This window comes from Polypterus senegalus, chromosome 1 (genome assembly GCF_016835505.1).
Source record: "Polypterus senegalus isolate Bchr_013 chromosome 1, ASM1683550v1, whole genome shotgun sequence".
NCBI classification, from domain to species: Eukaryota; Metazoa; Chordata; class Cladistia; order Polypteriformes; family Polypteridae; genus Polypterus; species Polypterus senegalus.
In genome coordinates this window covers 165221940-165240158 of record NC_053154.1, presented here as the reverse complement: position 1 = coordinate 165240158, position 18219 = coordinate 165221940, and the positions used below count along the sequence as shown (strand labels likewise).

Sequence of the window (18219 nt, the reverse complement as noted above, 5' to 3'; positions counted from 1 at the left end):
AACCAGGAAGACCTCAAAAAGCGCTGAAGAAAACATGCATTATATAATTGAGAAGGCAGCGAAACAATAAGAAGCGGCGAGTGACATATACAACCATATTCATGAGTTCTGCTACTTGAAAACAAAGCACGATGTAAACCTACACTTTAAATTAAGTTCATAGACAGGCTGCGCTGGCGTTTGTAATTTAGTGCCTGCCCATATAAGGCCGTCCGTCAGCAGCAATCCAATAGCAAACTGCCACGGGTAAATATTCACGGGTGAAGGACTGTGTTTATGGAGAGGAAGATGAGATGGTCAGGGTGGTGTTTGACACAAACTCAGCGAAACTGCGAGAGAAGTTTTAAGTGCCAGGACTAAGGTAACATTAAATACAGCCATGGACATAGCACGAGATGGCACCAGCACAGCTGGGAACCTTCGATGCATGTACACCGAAGGCTCACGGAACTGGCGCAGTGCACAGATAAAAGGCAACAGTTCCAAAGAGCTGAACAAAACCGAATTACACAATTGAAAAGGCAGCAAAAATATGAAGCGCCTGATAAGCATATTCATAAATCCAGCTACTGCGAAACAAAGCACACGGTGGAAAAAGTCAATGTCCCGCTAAAGGAAGACAGTGTAAAAAAAAAACCGTGCATCAGTGTGTCAGGTCTCAGATAAAGAAGAAGACGAGCTGTTTATTGATGCAGTAAGAAACGAATCGATGAAAGAAACCTGTCATCTTTACAACGATTGACAAACACGGAATGTAACTTGAACACAACACATCCTACAAATAACCTGATTGAAAGAAATAATGATAATCAAATCCTTGATGACAGCAACACTCAGTAACACTCCCAAAACAAATACTGTATATTGACAGTCATGTTACGTTATTTTTAAAATGTTCCCTTTTCTAGCTTTTTTAACACACTACTTCTCCGCTGCAATCCGCGGGTGTATGTATGTATGTATATATATCCCGATCTACATATTCGAATAATGGATACTTTATTCGCCATCAATGATTGTTTTGGTAAAGCCATACTCAGTGTATTCATTAGATGAACGGTAAAAAAGTAAGAGCGAGGGGAGGATGCAGGCTGTAGTGCGCGTCAACTCTATCTGAATTGCGCGATCACATTTCAAAAATATATCTTTTCAAGTTCTATTTAGTCCATATTTGTCAAACTCAAGGGCCACGGGCCACATCCGACCAGCGTAATTATATCCGCCCCAGATCATTTTATATACTGTATTATTGTTATTAATGGCCCGGGTATATGAAGCGCTGGTACCACAATAAACTACAGATCCCATAATGCAGCGCTTCAGCTGTGAAGTGATTTCAAGTGAAGCTACTTTTATGGGAGACACAAATGCACCAGTGCAACTTGCCCCACTTTCCCCGTTGCCAAGTAATCTTGAACCAAGTCGTCACTACGGTGTTCCCAAATACGCACTTTGCTGATAAACTGAGCACTGAGTTTGCACGCGCTTTGGTGACTTTGAAGAACAAAAAAAGTCCGTCTACATGCGGCTCGAACCTTGTGCATGTTTGGTAGCACATATCTGTGTGAGAAGCTCTTCTCAGTGATAAAGACTAACAACACAGCACACAGGAGTCGCCTCACTGATGAGCACCTGCAATCCATCCTGAGAATCTCCACAACACAGAACCTCACACCAAACATAAACGAATTTGTTGCCAAAAAAAGATGCCAGGCGTCCAGCTCTAAAATGACATAAGAGCAAAGACAACTGAATGATTTGATTTGTTATTGCTGAAAGGAACACATTTTATTTATATTTCCAGGTTTTGTTATGCAGCATGTTCATATTTGAATTTGTATAATTTTGACAGGATATATTTTTATGGAGAGCAAAATCTTTTGGGATATTTAAAATCTAAGTTTATTTTTATATAAAATTACATAAGAGTAAAGAAATTTGAATGTTTGTTCTTTTAATGTTTACTTTATTTCTAACTTGTATAATTTAGACAGGATATATTTTTATGGAGAGCAAAATATTATAAGTTATTTAAGGTTTGAGTTGATTTATTCAGGAATAATATTCCTGTCTGTTTTTACCATTCCTACCAAAGATATTTCTGTCGACTAAATAAAAATTCCTTCCATTTAAAATTTAAATAGAACTTGAACAAATACGATAGTTCATAATATCCATGCAGACTTGCACGTAAGAGCGGGAGTCATCCGTTTTAACAAGCAGCGTATTGCACTGATACGAAATAGCTGTGTGTATATATATGTGTATATATTATATATATATATATATATATATATATATGTAAAACAGTTAAGCACGAACCAGGTACAAAAAAATTGTATTTTTAATTAAGCAATTTAAGAACCATCTACTTACTTTAACTTCTCCAATACAGAGTTGTGAAGACAGAAAATTCTTCATTTGTTCATGAGCAGGTATCAATCCTTAACGAAGAGTTAGTCAATCTAGGGGCCCACTCACTTACTCATGAAGGGCTGATTTAGTATAGCTACTTAATTTAACATTTGCATCCTTAGGACTGCAGTACATGGAAATGTGAGATCCATAAGAAGAATGTACAAACTGTACAAAGATGGGGAAACTCAACACCTGCAAACTGCTGTCAGTACTTGAAGAGATTTAAATCTGCAAAGTTTTGCATTTTGTATATTTGCAAATATTCTTTTTGACTTAAGAGAATTTTTAACACCTAATGAACAGTTTTTCATCCCATATCAGGAGTGAACAGCCCTGGTGCTATAGTTTGGGAGCGACTATATTTTTTGCTTTAACTGGATTCTCAATAAAAACTCAATTATTTATTTATGCATCCAATCTCCTGCAATAAAATATTAATAGCATGGATTTTATTTTTCTAAGATGAGTGCCCTAGTTTCTAAATACCTTATTAATGTCTTATTGAAAAACTCTAACCAGCTATGCTGGTCTGCAGAAATGAAATCTAAAATGTAAAAGACAGAATTAAAATGTAAAGGCTTTTAAAAAATATTTTATGTACAGTGAGAGAGATTTGACCATGCGAAGACTTCCAGTTCTTTAAAAATATTTGGTATGAAGTCGGACTAGCATTCTTTCTATTACAATGCATCCGGAAAGTATTCACAGCACATCACTTTTTCTACATTATTATGTTACAGCCTTATTTCAAAATGGATTAAATTTATTTTTTTTCCTCAGAATTCTATACACAACACCTCATAATGACAACGTGAAAAAAGTTTACTTGAGATTTTTGCAAATTTATTAAAAATAAAAAAATTGAGAAAGCACATGTACATAAGTATTCACAGCCTTTGCCATGAAGCTCAAATTGAGCTCAGGTGCATCCTGTTTCCCCTGATCATTCCCTTGAGATGTTTCTGCAGCTTAATTGGAGTCCACCTGTGGTAAATTCAGTTGATTGGACATGATTTGGAAAGGCACACACCTGTCTATATAAGGTCCCACAGTTGACAGTTCATGTCAGAGCACAAACCAAGCATGAAGTCAAAGGAATTGTCTGTAGACCTCCAAGACAGGATTGTCTCGAGGCACAAATCTGGGGAAGGTTACAGAAAAATTTCTGCTGCTTTGAAGGTCCCAATGAGCACAGTGGCCTCCATCATCCGTAAGTGGAAGAAGTTTGAAACCACCAGGACTCTTCCTAGAGCTGGCCGGCCATCTAAACTAAGCAATTGGGGGAGAAGGGCCTTAGTCAGGGAGGTGACCAAGAACCCGATGGTCACTCTGTCAGAGCTCCAGAGGTCCTCTGTGGAGAGAGGAGAACCTTCCAGAAGGACAACCATCTCTGCAGCAATCCACCAATCAGGCCTGTATGGAAGAGTGGCCAGACGGAAGCCACTCCTTAGTAAAAGGCACATGGCAGCCCGCCTGGAGTTTACCAAACAGCACCTGAAGGACTCTCCGACCATGAGAAACAAAATTCTCTGGTCTGATGAGACAAAGATTGAACTCTTTGGTGTGAATGCCAGGCGTCGCTCATCACCAGGCCAATACCATCCCTACAGTGAAGCATGGTGGTGGCAGCATCATGCTCTGGGGATGTTTTCCAGCGGCAGGAACTGGGAGACTAGTCAGGATAAAGGGAAAGGTGACTGCAGCAATATACAGAGACATCCTGGATGAAAACCTGCTCCAGAGCACTCTTGACCTCAGACTGGGGCGACAGTTCATCTTTCAGCAGGACAATGACCCTAACCACACAGCCAAGATATCAAAGGAATGGCTTCAGGACAACTCTGTGAATGTCTTTGAGTGGCCCAGCCAGAGCCCAGACTTGAATCTGATTGAACATCTCTGGAGAGATCTTAAAATGGCTGTGCACCGACGCTTCCCATCCAACCTGATGGAGCTTGAGAGGTGCTGCAAAGAGAAATGGGCGAAACTGGCCAAGGATAGGTGTGCCAAGCTTGTGGCATCATATTCAAAAAGACTTGAGGCTGTAATTGCTGCCAAAGGTGCATCGACAAAGTATTGAGCAAAGGCTGTGAATATTTATGTACATGCGATTTCTGTTTTTTTATTTTTAATAAATTTGCAAAAACCTCAAGTAAACTTTTTTCACATTGTCATTATGGGGTGTTGTGTGTAGAATTCGGAGGAAAAAAGAATTTAATCCATTTTGGAATAAGGCTGTAACAAAACAAAATGTGGAAAAAGTGATGCACTGTATGTTTACTGTATATGAGCTTAGCCTTATCTAGCCCCTATTGTGCATGTTGCCGTAGAACATAACAAGGCTTGTGTAAATGTGCATCTGATAACAACGGATACTTTGATATTTTCTTGTACAACATTCCATCCTTGTGACAGGACAAAGATGTTAGGTTTACATACAGCTCTAAGCATAGAACATCCCCATATTTGACTGTCTTTCTCTAGTCACAAGTCACAACCAAGATTTCTCTTGATACATGCACTAATAAACAGATGTTGATAGCAGTTCTTTTTTCTGCTCTAAAATGCAGAGAATAAAAGGTTATCTGTACTATACGGTACAAGATTCCTAAATGTTTGTTCTGCTAAGGAACTATATAAATAACATTTATTATTATTTTATTGTTATGAATGGATGGCAATTTCCACTTTCTCATACAGTTACTCAAACAAATATGATCATATAAACATTAATGTTGAACATTGTTCATAAACATAATTTAAAGAAGCCATTAGTTGCTAATAACAGCTCTTTATCCATAAAAGAATATAAAAATATGTAGAATTCTGGTCCAGATATATTGAAGAGCAAGCAGCTACGTTGACAAAGTAAACAAATAACTGTTTGGCTATTGTGTTAACTAAATGACTACATTGTATTAAACCCTCCCCACCACTCTTATGTATAAAGTCTTAGATGGAATCAAGTGATGTATACACTTAAACAACACAAATCCCCTCTCACCTTTCTGCGCAAAGACAACTGTTTGTGAACATATAATTAGTAAAAAAAACAGCCACACCATGGTCATTCTGCTCATTTTCCTGTGAAGTGAAATAAACAAAAAAAAAAATGTTAGTTAAAAGTTTTGTAAATGAAAGCAGAATTCATTAACAAAATTACTAAACTGAATGTTTATAATGACAGACGATACGACTACAAATTCCTTTCCTAATGTAGACATTTACATACCATGAAGTGTTCAAACAAACTGCCCAAGAGACAGTCAGGCTGTAAGACCACAAAAACAATGATAATAAAATCTAAAGCCCAGTGACAAGCTTTCTTCCAATTTTTATATTGTGTTTCTATAAAACACTAAAGTGAGCTGCTCAGCAACAATATGTTCTATTGATCTGTAAAGTTTGCTCTCATTATATTAGCTGTAACATGTTCTGTAAGAATTAGTAGTCTAGACAAAAGAAGCTATATTTTCTCTCTTATTAATTAGTACTTCAAAATACTGACGCAGTTATAAAATCTAAGACATTAGCCTTCTAAACACTACTTATAATGTAGCAACTGTCGTTTGTGTTGGGAAATGTATAAGATACTAAGCCTTGAACTTTGGTAATCTACAATAACACAAATGGCCCACCAAACATGCCCAAACAACAGAAAAAATAAAAATAAGAAAAGTGTGTAAAGAAAGAAAGAAACAAATACGCAGGACACTTACTAAATCGGAATCAGTTCATCAGTAGACATTAGACATACCTTTCCTACTGTATTTCTGATAACATTTTTATATTTACATATTAACTTAACATGTTTACATGTTAAACAGAACGTTTCTTCTTGATGAAATAAAAATTTGACTAATATTTCAGGGGATAAACAAGAACACTAAGGTTAAAAATGGATTTTCACCACATAAATTTATCTTTAAGAAAATTGTCTTTACACTAATGCCAGGTGGCTGAAAGGTGTCACAGAACAAAGTAATGTAAAGTGAAATGTGTTTTGCTAGTACAGATGAAAAATACACAAAGCTCCTTTTGTAATTGGCCCTTTAAAAGACTTGAACTATTCAAGAAGACTGACAGCCTGGGCTGTGGGATCATTGTGCTCATGGTAACTTGAGGACTTTATGGAAATAGTAAGATGAAATGGTTGATTAAAAATAATGGCTTACTTTCCTATGTATTACCCCCTTTACCTAGCCACTAGAAAAGCATTTGATTTCAGCCAGGTCAATGGTTTAAGTCTAAGGTTAATTTGTGTATAGTAAAATGATTTCCTCATAAAATTAATTGTAATTATAAATTACCTGATTTACATTTCTTAGTAAGACATGCCACAAATTAGTAGATGGTGGAGTCTTTTCTGACTTCGGAAAGCCAGGGTTAAAGGCGTTTAAAATCAATTACCTTTTCAAACTTTTTGAAAAGTAGAACAGTTATCAGCATTCATCATTTTTTTTCTGAATTGTTTAATACTAACCAGGGGAGTTGTCTTTAATTTGCACACAGGAAGAAGGAGATTCTGTGTACCACAGGTAGTGTTTCCTAATTAATCAACATAAATGATTGGACACTAATTTAATATATTGGAATTCACCAAATGACTTTGATCAACACACTTCAACCAGAGCATTCCAGTGAGGAATTCGCTTACTGTACTTGTGTCTTTTTGCAGCGGTAGAGGGTACTGATCATTAAAATCAGGGTATTGTGTTGTCTCAATGATTTATTAAATAACAATTATAAACAGATATCTCTATCTATCTATCTATATATATATATATATCTCTATATATCTCTCTATATATATCTATATCTCTATATCTATCTCAATCTATATCTATCTATCTATCTATCTCTCTCTCTATATATCTCTACCTACCTATCTACTGTATATATCTAATTCACTAAAGGCACACAAGACAGTGGCGCAAGTAAGACAAAGAGCCACGCCACCAACTGTAACCATCCCACCACGTCATGGGATACGCACGACAGAGCCACGCACGCCAACTGTAACGGTCCTTCCCGTCCAGCGTCGCTCTCGAGGCATGTGCACTGCCTGCTCAAGTGCCCGCACGCAACAACTCACCAAACACAGCCTTAGTCGCTTTGAACTGTGCAAAAGTCCACATGCACCTCTGAGCCACGTTGACTTTTCACCACATGCAAGACAGAAAGCCACGACCGCCAACTCACAGAGCCCCGCCCATGGGTTACGCACGAAAGAGCCACGAATGCCCACTCTAACCCTCCTCACACGTCATGGGGAACGCACTACAAGTCCCCCACCTGCCAACTCTCACCCTCCTCAGGCTTCCAACATCGCTCTCGAGGCATGCGCAAGCCCGCCCCCAAAACAGTGGCAAAGACACCTTGCTGGTATGACAACACTTAGTGTAATGTCCGGATCTGTTGATCTCTGATGGCCAATTAAGTGCTTTGCATGAAGTGCATATTGCGGTAGGGAGGCCAATGTTATGTTCTTGGACGGGAATGGCGGTATCTTCTTGAAAAGCAGCGGAAAACTGAATGTGATGACTGCATGGGGTTTGCGAGTTGACACTGAAAGGAACTGGAATGAGTTTGGAAGTGGTTTTTCTTAAGTAAAGTTCTGGAGAAGGCAGCCATTATGCAGTTAAATGACCACCTAAATAAACATGCTATTCTTGATAAATTTCAGTCGGGTCAAATCACAGCACAGAAACTGCACTCAAAGTAGTAAATGATTTGCAAGTGAACGCAGACAGAGGCCATTTATCTGTTCTCATCCTCTTAGATCTGAGTGCTGCATTTGACACCATTGATCATAATATTCTTAGAAATCACCTTAGTCAATGGGTGGGCCTCTCTGGCAGGGTCTTAAATTGGTTTGAATCCTACCTGACAGGGAGAAAATATTTTGTTAGTTGTGATAATTACAACTCGAAGACACATGATATCCGATATGATGTTCCACAAGGCTCTATCCTGGGTCCGCTGTTATTCTCAATCTACATGCTTCCGTTAGGTCAGATTATCTCAGGGCACAACGTGAACTATCACAGCTATGCTGATGACACACAGCTGTACTTATCAATAGCACCTGATGACTCCGACTCTCTTGATTCACTAATGCAATGTCCGACTTGTATCTCAGAATGGATGAATAGTAACTTTCTCAAGTTAAATAAAGAGAAAACTGAAATCTTCGGGATTAGCAATAATGGATACAATGAGGCTATTAGAAATAAACTGGATACATTAGGATTAAAAGTCAAGACGGAGGTAAAAAGCTTAAAGGTAATTGTTGACTGTAATCTGAATTTTAAATCGCATATTAATCAGATCACTAGGACAGCATTTTTTCACTTAAGAAACATAAGTAAAGTTAGACCCCTTATATCACTAAAAGATGCTGAGAAATTAGTTCACGCATTTTTTAGTCGACTAGATTACTTTAACGCACTCCTCTCAGGACTACCCAAGAAAGACATAAATCATTTGCAACTAGTGCAGAATGCAGCTGCTAGAATCCTAACTAGGAAAAGAAAATCTGAACACATTATTCCAGTTTTGAAGTCGCTACACTGGTTACCTGTGTCATTCAGGATTGACTTTAAAATTCTGCTTATGGTTTATAAAGCCTTAAATAATCTCGCCCCATCTTATATATCGGAATGTCTGACACCTTATATTCCAAATCGTAACCTCAGATCATCAAATGAGTGTCTCCTTAGAATTCCAAGAACAAAACTTAAGAAGTGGTGAGGCGGCCTTCTGCTGCTATGCACCTAAAATCTGGAATAGCCTGCCAATAGGAATTCGCCAGGCAAATACAGCAGAGCAGTTTAAAACACTGCTGAAAACACATTACTTTAACATGGCCTTTTTATAACTTCAATTAAACTTAATTTAACTTAATCCTGATACTCTGTATGTTCAATTTCCTCATAATAATTACTTATGGTGGCTCTAAAATCCGTACTGACCCCTACTCCCTTTTTCCGTTTCTTTTTCCGGTTTCTTTGTGGTGGTGGCCTGCACCACCTACTAAAAGCTTCATGATGCTCCCACAATGATGGATGGATTAAAAGGCAGAAGTCTACATGACCATCATCATCAAGTCCTTCCGTGAGAACCCTAAATCCAAAGAGGACTGTTTCATTTACAGTCATGTGAAAACATTAGGACACCCTTTGAAAGCATGTGGTTTTTGTAACATTTTTAATAAATGGTTATTTCATCTCCGTTTCAACAATACAGAGAGATTAAAGTAATCCAACTAAACAAAGAAAACTGAAGAAAAGTCTTTTCAAGATCTTCTGTAAATGTCATTCTACAAAAATGCCTATTCTAACTGAGGAAAAGATAGGACACCCTCACATGTATTCCCTCTTAAATTGGCTCAGATCTCACACAGGTATATCACACCAGGTGCACATAATTAGTAGATCGTTACTCTGCATGTTGAATGAGGCTTGCCCTATTTAAACCTCAGACATTTAGTTTGGTGTGCTCCTGACTGTTGAAGTGAGAGTGAGCACCATGGTGAGAACAAAAGAGCTGTCAGAGGACTTCAGAAAAAGATTGTAGCAGCCTATGAGTCTGGGAAGGGATTTAAAAGATCTCAAAGATTTTGAAATCAGCCATTCCACTGTCCGGAAGATAGTCTACAAGTGGAGGGCTTTCAAAACAACTGCCAACATGCCCAGGACTGGTCGCCCCAGCAAGTTCACCCCAAGAGCAGACCGCAAGATGCTAAAAGAGGTCTCCAAAACCCTAAAGTGTCATCTCGAGAACTACAGCAGGCTCTGGCTACTGTTGATGTAGAAGTACATGCCTCTACAATCAGAAAGAGACTGTACAAGTTTAACTTGCATGGGAGGTGTGCAAGGAGGAAACCTTTGCTTTCCAAGAGAAACATCGAGGCCAGACTGACATTTGCCAGAGATAAAGTTGACAAAGACCAGGACTTCTGGAATAATGTTCTTTGGACAGATGAGTCCAAAATTGAATTATTTGGACACAACAGCAGAGGACATGTTTGGCGTAAACCAAACACAGCATTCCAAGAAAAGAACCTCATACCAACTGTGAAGCATGGAGGTGGAAGTGTCATGGTTTGGGGCTGCTTTGCTGCAGCAGGACCTGGTCAGCTCACCATCATAGAATCCACGATGAATTCTACTGTGTATCAGAAGGTGCTTGAAGAACATGTGAGACCATCAGTTAGAAAATTAAAGCTGAAGCGAACTGGACCATGCAAAATGACAATGACCCAAAACATACTAGTAAATCAACCAAAGATTGGCTGAAAAGAAGAAATGGAGAGTCCTGGAATATGGATAATAAAGGCATAGAAGCTTTTGTAAAATTAAAGCTCAAGCTCATGGGGAGTGCTATGTAACCTTTTTTTAGGTCCAGTGATCAAGATCTTTGAAGTAAAAAAAGCGTTTGATCTTATTATGCATGTGGGGTGTGGTTTGGAAATTACTGTGGAGAGCTGAGGTTGATGTGAACAGCTTGACTGTTACCAGCATTCACCACAATGTACTGGAGAGTAAGACTATCAGAAAGCAGAGAGAAGAAGTAGTAGAAAGAAGCATTTGGGACACCATCACAATTTCTCTGGATGTATTCTATTGTTGAGCCTCCCAATGTTTCACAAATGCAAGCGTGCTAGATGTCCTTTAGGATTTCCTATTCCCATCATCCAGCCCACGCTTGTAAAGTAAGTCTGTTCTATGGATTTCCTGATGTAACCTTTTTAGGTATGCAGATTTATGCATAATTTGCTACCTTTCCTTACTTTTGACCCCATCAGATTCTAATTTGCCTTTTTAATTTCCTGTTAGATTGGCGTTTGCTATGACTATTAATAAGGCACAAGGACAAACTTTCACAAAAATATGCCTGTATCTTCCAAAACCTGTTTTCACTCACGGACAATTGTATGTTGCTCTCTCCAGAGTTTCAGCTTTTCATTCACTGACAGCTGTATCCTCAAACCCTCCCCATTTGAACAACTCTGTCTTTCAGGAAGTGCTCACTCATCAATAAATAATTATATGTGGCATATGCTGCGCCGTGGGCTGGCTAGTCCCATATAATACGCTTACTGAAGAATATGCTGCATCTCTCTCCTTTTCTCACTCACATATATTTCTCAAGTGCTTGGTAAAAAGTGTATGCATACTCTATATGTGATAATTTAAAGTTTACTTTTTGAAAGTATAATATCTACACGTAGTATGAGACTATTTACACAGCATAATACAGTATTAAGTGAACTATTTCTTCCTAATAACATGCAAATTGATTATTTCTCCAAAATACAAGCACCTCTATTTACAGTGTTGCTTAGAACCACTGCATATAACCTTAAGTGTTCCATTATATGTGCTTTTAAATTTACGTGCACATCTTTTTGTAAACATTTACTGAAGTGTTCAGGCCAATACAATGTGTAGTATACCAGTTTACAGTCACTGTAATTTTAGAAAATGAATTTCAGGCTTGCTTTAGTGGAGTATAACTTTGATTGTTTTGCTAGCTTCATCTGCAGCATTTGGTAACTTAAAACTGACCTGCAAATTCTTTTATTTATAGCTGTTAGTGAATTCTAATAAATCATTATTAAAATTAACTGCAATAATTACAGAAATACATATTTTAAAATAAGTATTGCAGTGCCCAGTAGTATGCAAAGTTTGGTTCCCACAAAGGTATAGCCCTATCAGGTATTTAGTTAAGTGATTATTACTGGCTCAGACACAGGCAAAGCTTTAAATGTGATTTTTTTTTTCATTCAGCAATCAATGTGTCAAGAATGGAGGGATCATTTGCTTCAGGTAAACAATTTAAATTAAGTATAATTTTGTACATGTAGCATTTGAATTAAAATACAGTATGTGTAGGTGAATGTTTAAAACTGCTAAAGGTGTGCATATGAAATGTGGAACAATTATGCAAATACTGTTTGAAATGGTGACTTTTGACTTCCACAAAGGCTGCATGGTGGCACAGTGGGTAGCACTGCTGCCTCACAGTTAGGAGGCCCGGGTTTGCTTCCTGGGTCCTCCCTACGTGGAGTCTGCATGTTCTCCCCGTGTCTGCGTGGATTTCCTCCGGCACTCCGGTTTCCTCTCACAGTCCAAAGACATGCAGGTTAGGTGCATTGGTGATTCTAAATTGTCCCTAGGGTGTGTGTGCACCCTGTCCGGGGTTTGTTTCCTGCCTTGTGCCCTGTGTTGGCTGGGATTGGCTCCAGCAGATACCCTGTAGTTAGGATATAGCGGATTGGATAATGGATGGATGGACTTCCACAAGTGACTATTATATTGCTAATTTCAGGTACTTACTTAAACATGGCTACCTGTAAACCTATAGACCGATTTGAAATGGATGTTACAGGAATGGCTCAAACACACAAAGGTGAATGTTTTGGAATGTCCATGTTAAAGCCCTGGGGGGTATTTTTTGTACGTGGATTACTTGTTTAGCCAGATGGAATTGTTGACGATTTGGCATGATCCTGGATGTGTCGGTTTTTTCGAAATTCTTGCTGGATGTGTTGTCTTAGCAGCACATCCAAATCCTCAAACCTGCTCGGAGCAGATTTGTTCTATGTAAACAAGGATTAGCTCACACACTTACCATAGATACTCGAGTATTAGTCGAGTGTATTTTTTAAGCCCAAAATTACGAAATTTGCTATGACCCGCGTACAAGTCGAGGGTAAAACGTGTTTTTTTTCATGGCCCATTGTCTTAAGAAGTATGGTCTTCTCACCGATACCTGCTACAGTTCGATTCCCCGGCATATCAAATGTCATTGGCGTTTAATCCATGTTACCAATGTTACTGAAATCAAAGTCATGCCTTTGTCTTTGCTTGATAATAAATTGAAAGGAACTGACCTTTTCTTCTAGATCTTTCGGCAGCTTCTGCGTGATTTTTGTTCGCTGATGAAGGCACAACCCATATCTGTTCATAAACCTCATACACCTGCCAGCCGATGCTTGAAATTCCAACAAAGGCTTATGTGGTGTTATGGGTCCACAGATCTCTTAGCAAAAGCCATTTTAGTTTTTAAATAATCACCGCGCTCGTGACTTAGCAAGCCGCAGGGCGATCAGCGGTGTGGCCGTTTCTCACCTAGTGCACAGGTGAGGGACTGCCCACATCCGTGATTGTTCCTGTGGCTAATGTGCTGCAGCTGCTATGTACTCTCTGCATATAATGAGAAGCGCGAGTCAGTTAGAGAGGAAGGAAAAACGGAGTAAAATAACCACACACACAAAAACCAAGGAAGAGAAAGAAAGACGGAGGGGGCTGGAGAAAGCAGGAGAGAGAAAGAGAGAGAGAGGGTTTGCGAGTGGGCGGGCGAGCGAACGAGCGCTCACAGGCGTGGAAGCCAAAACGGATTTAAAAACAAAAAACAAAACAAAAAAAAAAAAACACACACAAGGAAGAGAAAGAAAGACAGAGGGGGCTTGAGAAAGCAGGAGAGAGAGTGGGTTTGCGAGTGGGCGGGCGAGAGAGCGAATGAGTGCTCGCTGGCAGCTGTGTGGCAGCCTGGGTGCTAGGCTGGGTTTTTAAAGGATTGTTTTTCAATTTTATTGATTTTTAAACCTCCATGTTTGCTTTATGGATTTTTTATTTAATGAAGAGTTCTTTTGAATCACTGCACTGTTTACTTTGAACACTGATTTTGATTGACTGTTTTAAATAAAAGCACTGTGCCATTACCCAAATTCTATGGAAAATTGTGTTGCCCCGCAGATAAGTTGACACGGCTTTTTTGAATGAATTTTAAGGCATAAATGTTTCGACTTATACACAAGTATCTACGGTAATCAGTATCCATGCATGGAATTCATTCAGTCATGGCTTCACCGTTCATGAATGAGCGACCAATTGATATTGGTGCGCAAATTATAAGAACCGAATTTTATATAGAGAGGGTTTTGCGCGATCGGCAAGATCCTTTATTGCTCCCAAAGGAAATTCTTTTCAAAAAATACCGCTTTAGCCGAAGGGGAATATTGTACCACAGAGATTTAGTAGCACCTTATATTCAAAGTCAAACTAGGTGAAGTCGGGCTCTCACAGCCACACAGACAGTATGCATTGCTTTGAGGATTTTTGCAAATAGATTTTCCGCATTGCCTACAGTATATAAAGTGCTATCTAAAAGTGCAGTCTGCCAGGCAATTCGTAAAGTCTGTTTGGCTCTGAAATATTTCCTTTGGGTTTTGATAGTGTTTCCTGAACACCTGCGTGCGCAGACAATAAAAGAGCGGTTTCATGCCATTGCAGGTACACAGGCAAAACACCCACAGTTCCATAAAGAATCTCACAATCAGCCTAACATTCTCATTACCCAGGATTTCCAAATGTGATTGGGGCACATGGGACTGAGCAGAGTGGAGTTTGATCAAACATTATTTGGAAAATGCACCTCTCCTCCTGATGAATAATCAGACAAAGTGTCTTTATCAAATATTTGACCTTCGTCAATATCTCATTGGTCAGACACAAGTTCTAGGGATACAGTCATGGCCGAAATTATTAGCACCCCTGGAATTTTCCCAGAAAATGCACAATTTCTACCAGAAAATTGTTACAAGTACAAATGGTTTGGTATACAGTAATCCCTCCTCGATTGCGGGGATTGCGTTCCAGAACCCACCGCGATAGATGAAAATCCGCGAAGTAGAAACCATATGTTTGTATGGTTATTTTTATATTTTTTAAGCCCTTATAAACTCTCCCACACTGTTAACATTATTAGAGCCCCCTAGACATGAAATAACACCCTTTAGTCAAAAGTTTAAACTGCTCCATGACAAGACAGAGATGACAGTTCTTTCTCACAATTAGAAAATGCAAACATATCTTCCTCTTCAAGGAATGCGTGTCAGGAGCAGAGAATGTGAGTGAGAGAGAGAGAGAGAGAGAGAAAAGCAAACAATCAAAAAATCAATACGTGCTGTTGGGCTTTTTAAGTATGCCGAAGCACCGCGATAAAGCTGCATTTTTTAGAGGAGCGTCCGTATCCTCTAGGCAAACGGCCTCTATGCAAACAGCCCCTCTGCTCACACCCCCTCCGTCAGGCGCAGGTAATGTCACAGAGAGTGAGATAGACAGAGAAAAGCAAACAATCAAGCACCACGCGGGAAGCATATCGTATATCATTGAGGAGTTTTATTTAATACATAATACATGCTCTGATTGGGTAGCTTCTAAGCCATCCGCCAATAGAGTCCCTTGTATGAAATCAACTGGGCAAACAAACTGAGGAAGCGTGTACCATAAATTAAAAGACCCATTGTCCGCAGAAATCTGTAACCAGCTAAAAATCCGTGATATATATTTAGATATGCTTACATTTAAAATCCGCGATGGAGTGAAGCCGTGAAAGTCGAAGCGCGATATAGCGAGGGATCACTGTACACATGTTTATTTCCTTTATGTGCATTGGAACACAAAAAAAAAAAGAAAAAAGCCAAATCTGACATCATGTCACACAGAACTCCAAAAATGGGCTGGACAAAATTACTGGCACGTTTTCAAAATTGTGGGTAAATCGTTTTATTTCAAGCATATGATGCTCGTTTGAACTCGCCTGTGGCAAGAAACAGGTGCTGGCAATATAGCAACCACACCTGAAGCCAGTTAAAATGGAGAAAGGTTGACTCAACTTTTCTGTTGTGTGTCTGAGTGTGCCACACTAAGCATGGAAAACAGAAAGAAGAGCATAGAATTGTCTGAGGACTTCAGAACAAAAATTGTGGAAAAATATCAACAATCTCAAGGCTACAAGTCCATCTCCAGAGATCTTCATGTTCCTTTGTCCACTGTGCACAACATAATAAAAAAGTTCACAACACATGGCACTGTAGCTAATCTCCCTGGATGTGGACGGAAGAGAAAAATTGATAAAAGACTGCAACGAAGGATAGTCTGAATGGTGGATAAACAGCTCCAATCAACTTCAAAACATATTCAAGCTGTTCTGCAGACTCAGGGTGCAACAGTGTCAGCTCAAACTATCCGTCGACGTCTGAACGAAATGAAACACTATGGCAGGAGAGCCAGGAGGACCCCACTGCTGACACAGAAACATAAAAAAGCCAGACTGGAGTTTGCCAAAATGTACTTGAGGAAGCCAAAATCCTCCTGGGCGAACGTCTTGTGGGCAGATGAGACCAAGGTAGAGCTTTTTGGTAAAGCTGGTAAAGCTCATCATTCTACGGTTTACAGAAAACAGAAGGAGACCTACAAAGAAAAGAACAGTCAAACATGGTAAAGGTTCTAAGATATTTTGGGGATGTTTTGCTGCCTCTGGCACTAGATGCCTTGACTGTGTGCAAAGCATCATGAAATCTGAAGACTACCAAAAGATATTGGGGCGCAATGTAGGGCCCAGTGTCAGAGGTCATGGGTGTTCCAGCAGGACAATGACCCCAAACATACCTCTAAAACCACCCAGAAATGGTTGCAGACAAAGCACTGGAGAGTTCTGAAGTGGCCAGGAATGAGTCCGGATCTAAATCCGACTGAATACTTATGGAGAGAACTCAAAATTGTTGTTGGGAGAGGGCACCCTTCAAATCTGAGAGACATTGAGCAGTTTGCAAAAGAAGAGTGGTCGGAAATTCCAGTTGAGAGGTGTAACAAACTTGTTGATGGTTATAGGAAGCACTTGATTTCAGTTATTTTCTTCCCCCCCAAAGGGTGTGCAACCAGATATTAAGTTGAGGGTGCCAATAATTTTGTCCAGCCCGGTTTTTGAGTTTTGTGTGAAATGTCAGATTTGGCTTTTTTTCTTGGTTTTTTTTTTTGTGTTGTTCCAATGCACATAAAGGAATTAAACATGTGTATACAAAAACATTTGTAATAGCAACAATTTTGTAGGAGAAATGGTGCATTTTCTGGGAAAATTCCAGGAGTGCCGATAATTTCAGCCATGACTGTATGACATTCCCTGCAACTGCCCCAAAAGAGGGCTATATGGAACATACCTATGGCACACATTGAGGACAAATACATGCAATGACCAACCTTTACCTGAAATGAAGTGACCACTGCATCCTGCCACTGGTTCTGAGGAGGAGCTTCCCCCTGGAATGCCCTCAGAGACAGAGCGATGGGCATTTTGCTGGAGAGCCAACTCTTCTGCAGGGGTTAGGTCTAGACCGCGTGGACCTCCACCTGTTTTTTGCTTGTCTGCCTTCTTATTAGCTTTAAAAGTAATGTTTTTTTATATTATATATGATTCTTTATGTCAACAATTCTTTAAATAGTTATATACCAATATTTACCAGTTTGAAGTATATTCTTGTACTTCACTTTAACCTGTCCCCATGTTCTCCTTGTGCTCACGTTTGATCTGGAATTAAGACATATTAAATAATAATTAATCTGACACATAGGAAATGAAACACTGCATTAATTAAGTACAATGCACACTACTTAGCGTGTAATTTGTCAGCCACTTTTTGCCAGCTGTCTTTTCTAGTTTGGGCTGCTTTTGCAGCGTTACCCCTTGTGCATATTAAATCTTGAAATTCTTCATATCCTTCAAATAAAAAGGTCCTGCTCCACTTGTGTTATTAAAAAAAAAAGTGCCTGTTCTTTCGTCATTTTGTTACAGCCTATCAAAGACTTGCTGATCATGTTTTCTAGACTCAATATATACAGGCTTTTCAATCAGCACGGGCAAGCGAATTCATCTCGAATGATTAGATCCAGCTAGACTAATCTACTACACAGCTTTGCTTGAAAAACTGACATATCCCGGATGAGTTTC

The 18219-nt window shown here is 39.2% G+C and overlaps 1 protein-coding gene across 4 annotated transcripts in view; it reads right to left on the bottom strand.

The window, feature by feature from the left end:
* The window catches only part of LOC120534433 (butyrophilin subfamily 2 member A2-like), a 74431-nt gene that overhangs the window by 47724 nt on the left and 8488 nt on the right, over positions 1 to 18219 (bottom strand). The window contains exons 1-2 of one of the 4 annotated variants that reach the window (XM_039762015.1): positions 17732 to 17776; positions 5423 to 5502 (exon numbers count right to left, since the gene is read on the bottom strand). In XM_039762015.1, the coding sequence (XP_039617949.1) occupies positions 5423 to 5498 (76 nt within the window). In that variant the 5' untranslated portion in view covers positions 5499 to 5502; positions 17732 to 17776. Of the gene's footprint in view, positions 1 to 5422; positions 5503 to 8250; positions 8293 to 17477; positions 17516 to 17731; positions 17777 to 18219 lie in introns of those variants that run through there. The other 3 variants (XM_039762008.1, XM_039762031.1, XM_039762024.1) reach the window with 3 other exon arrangements.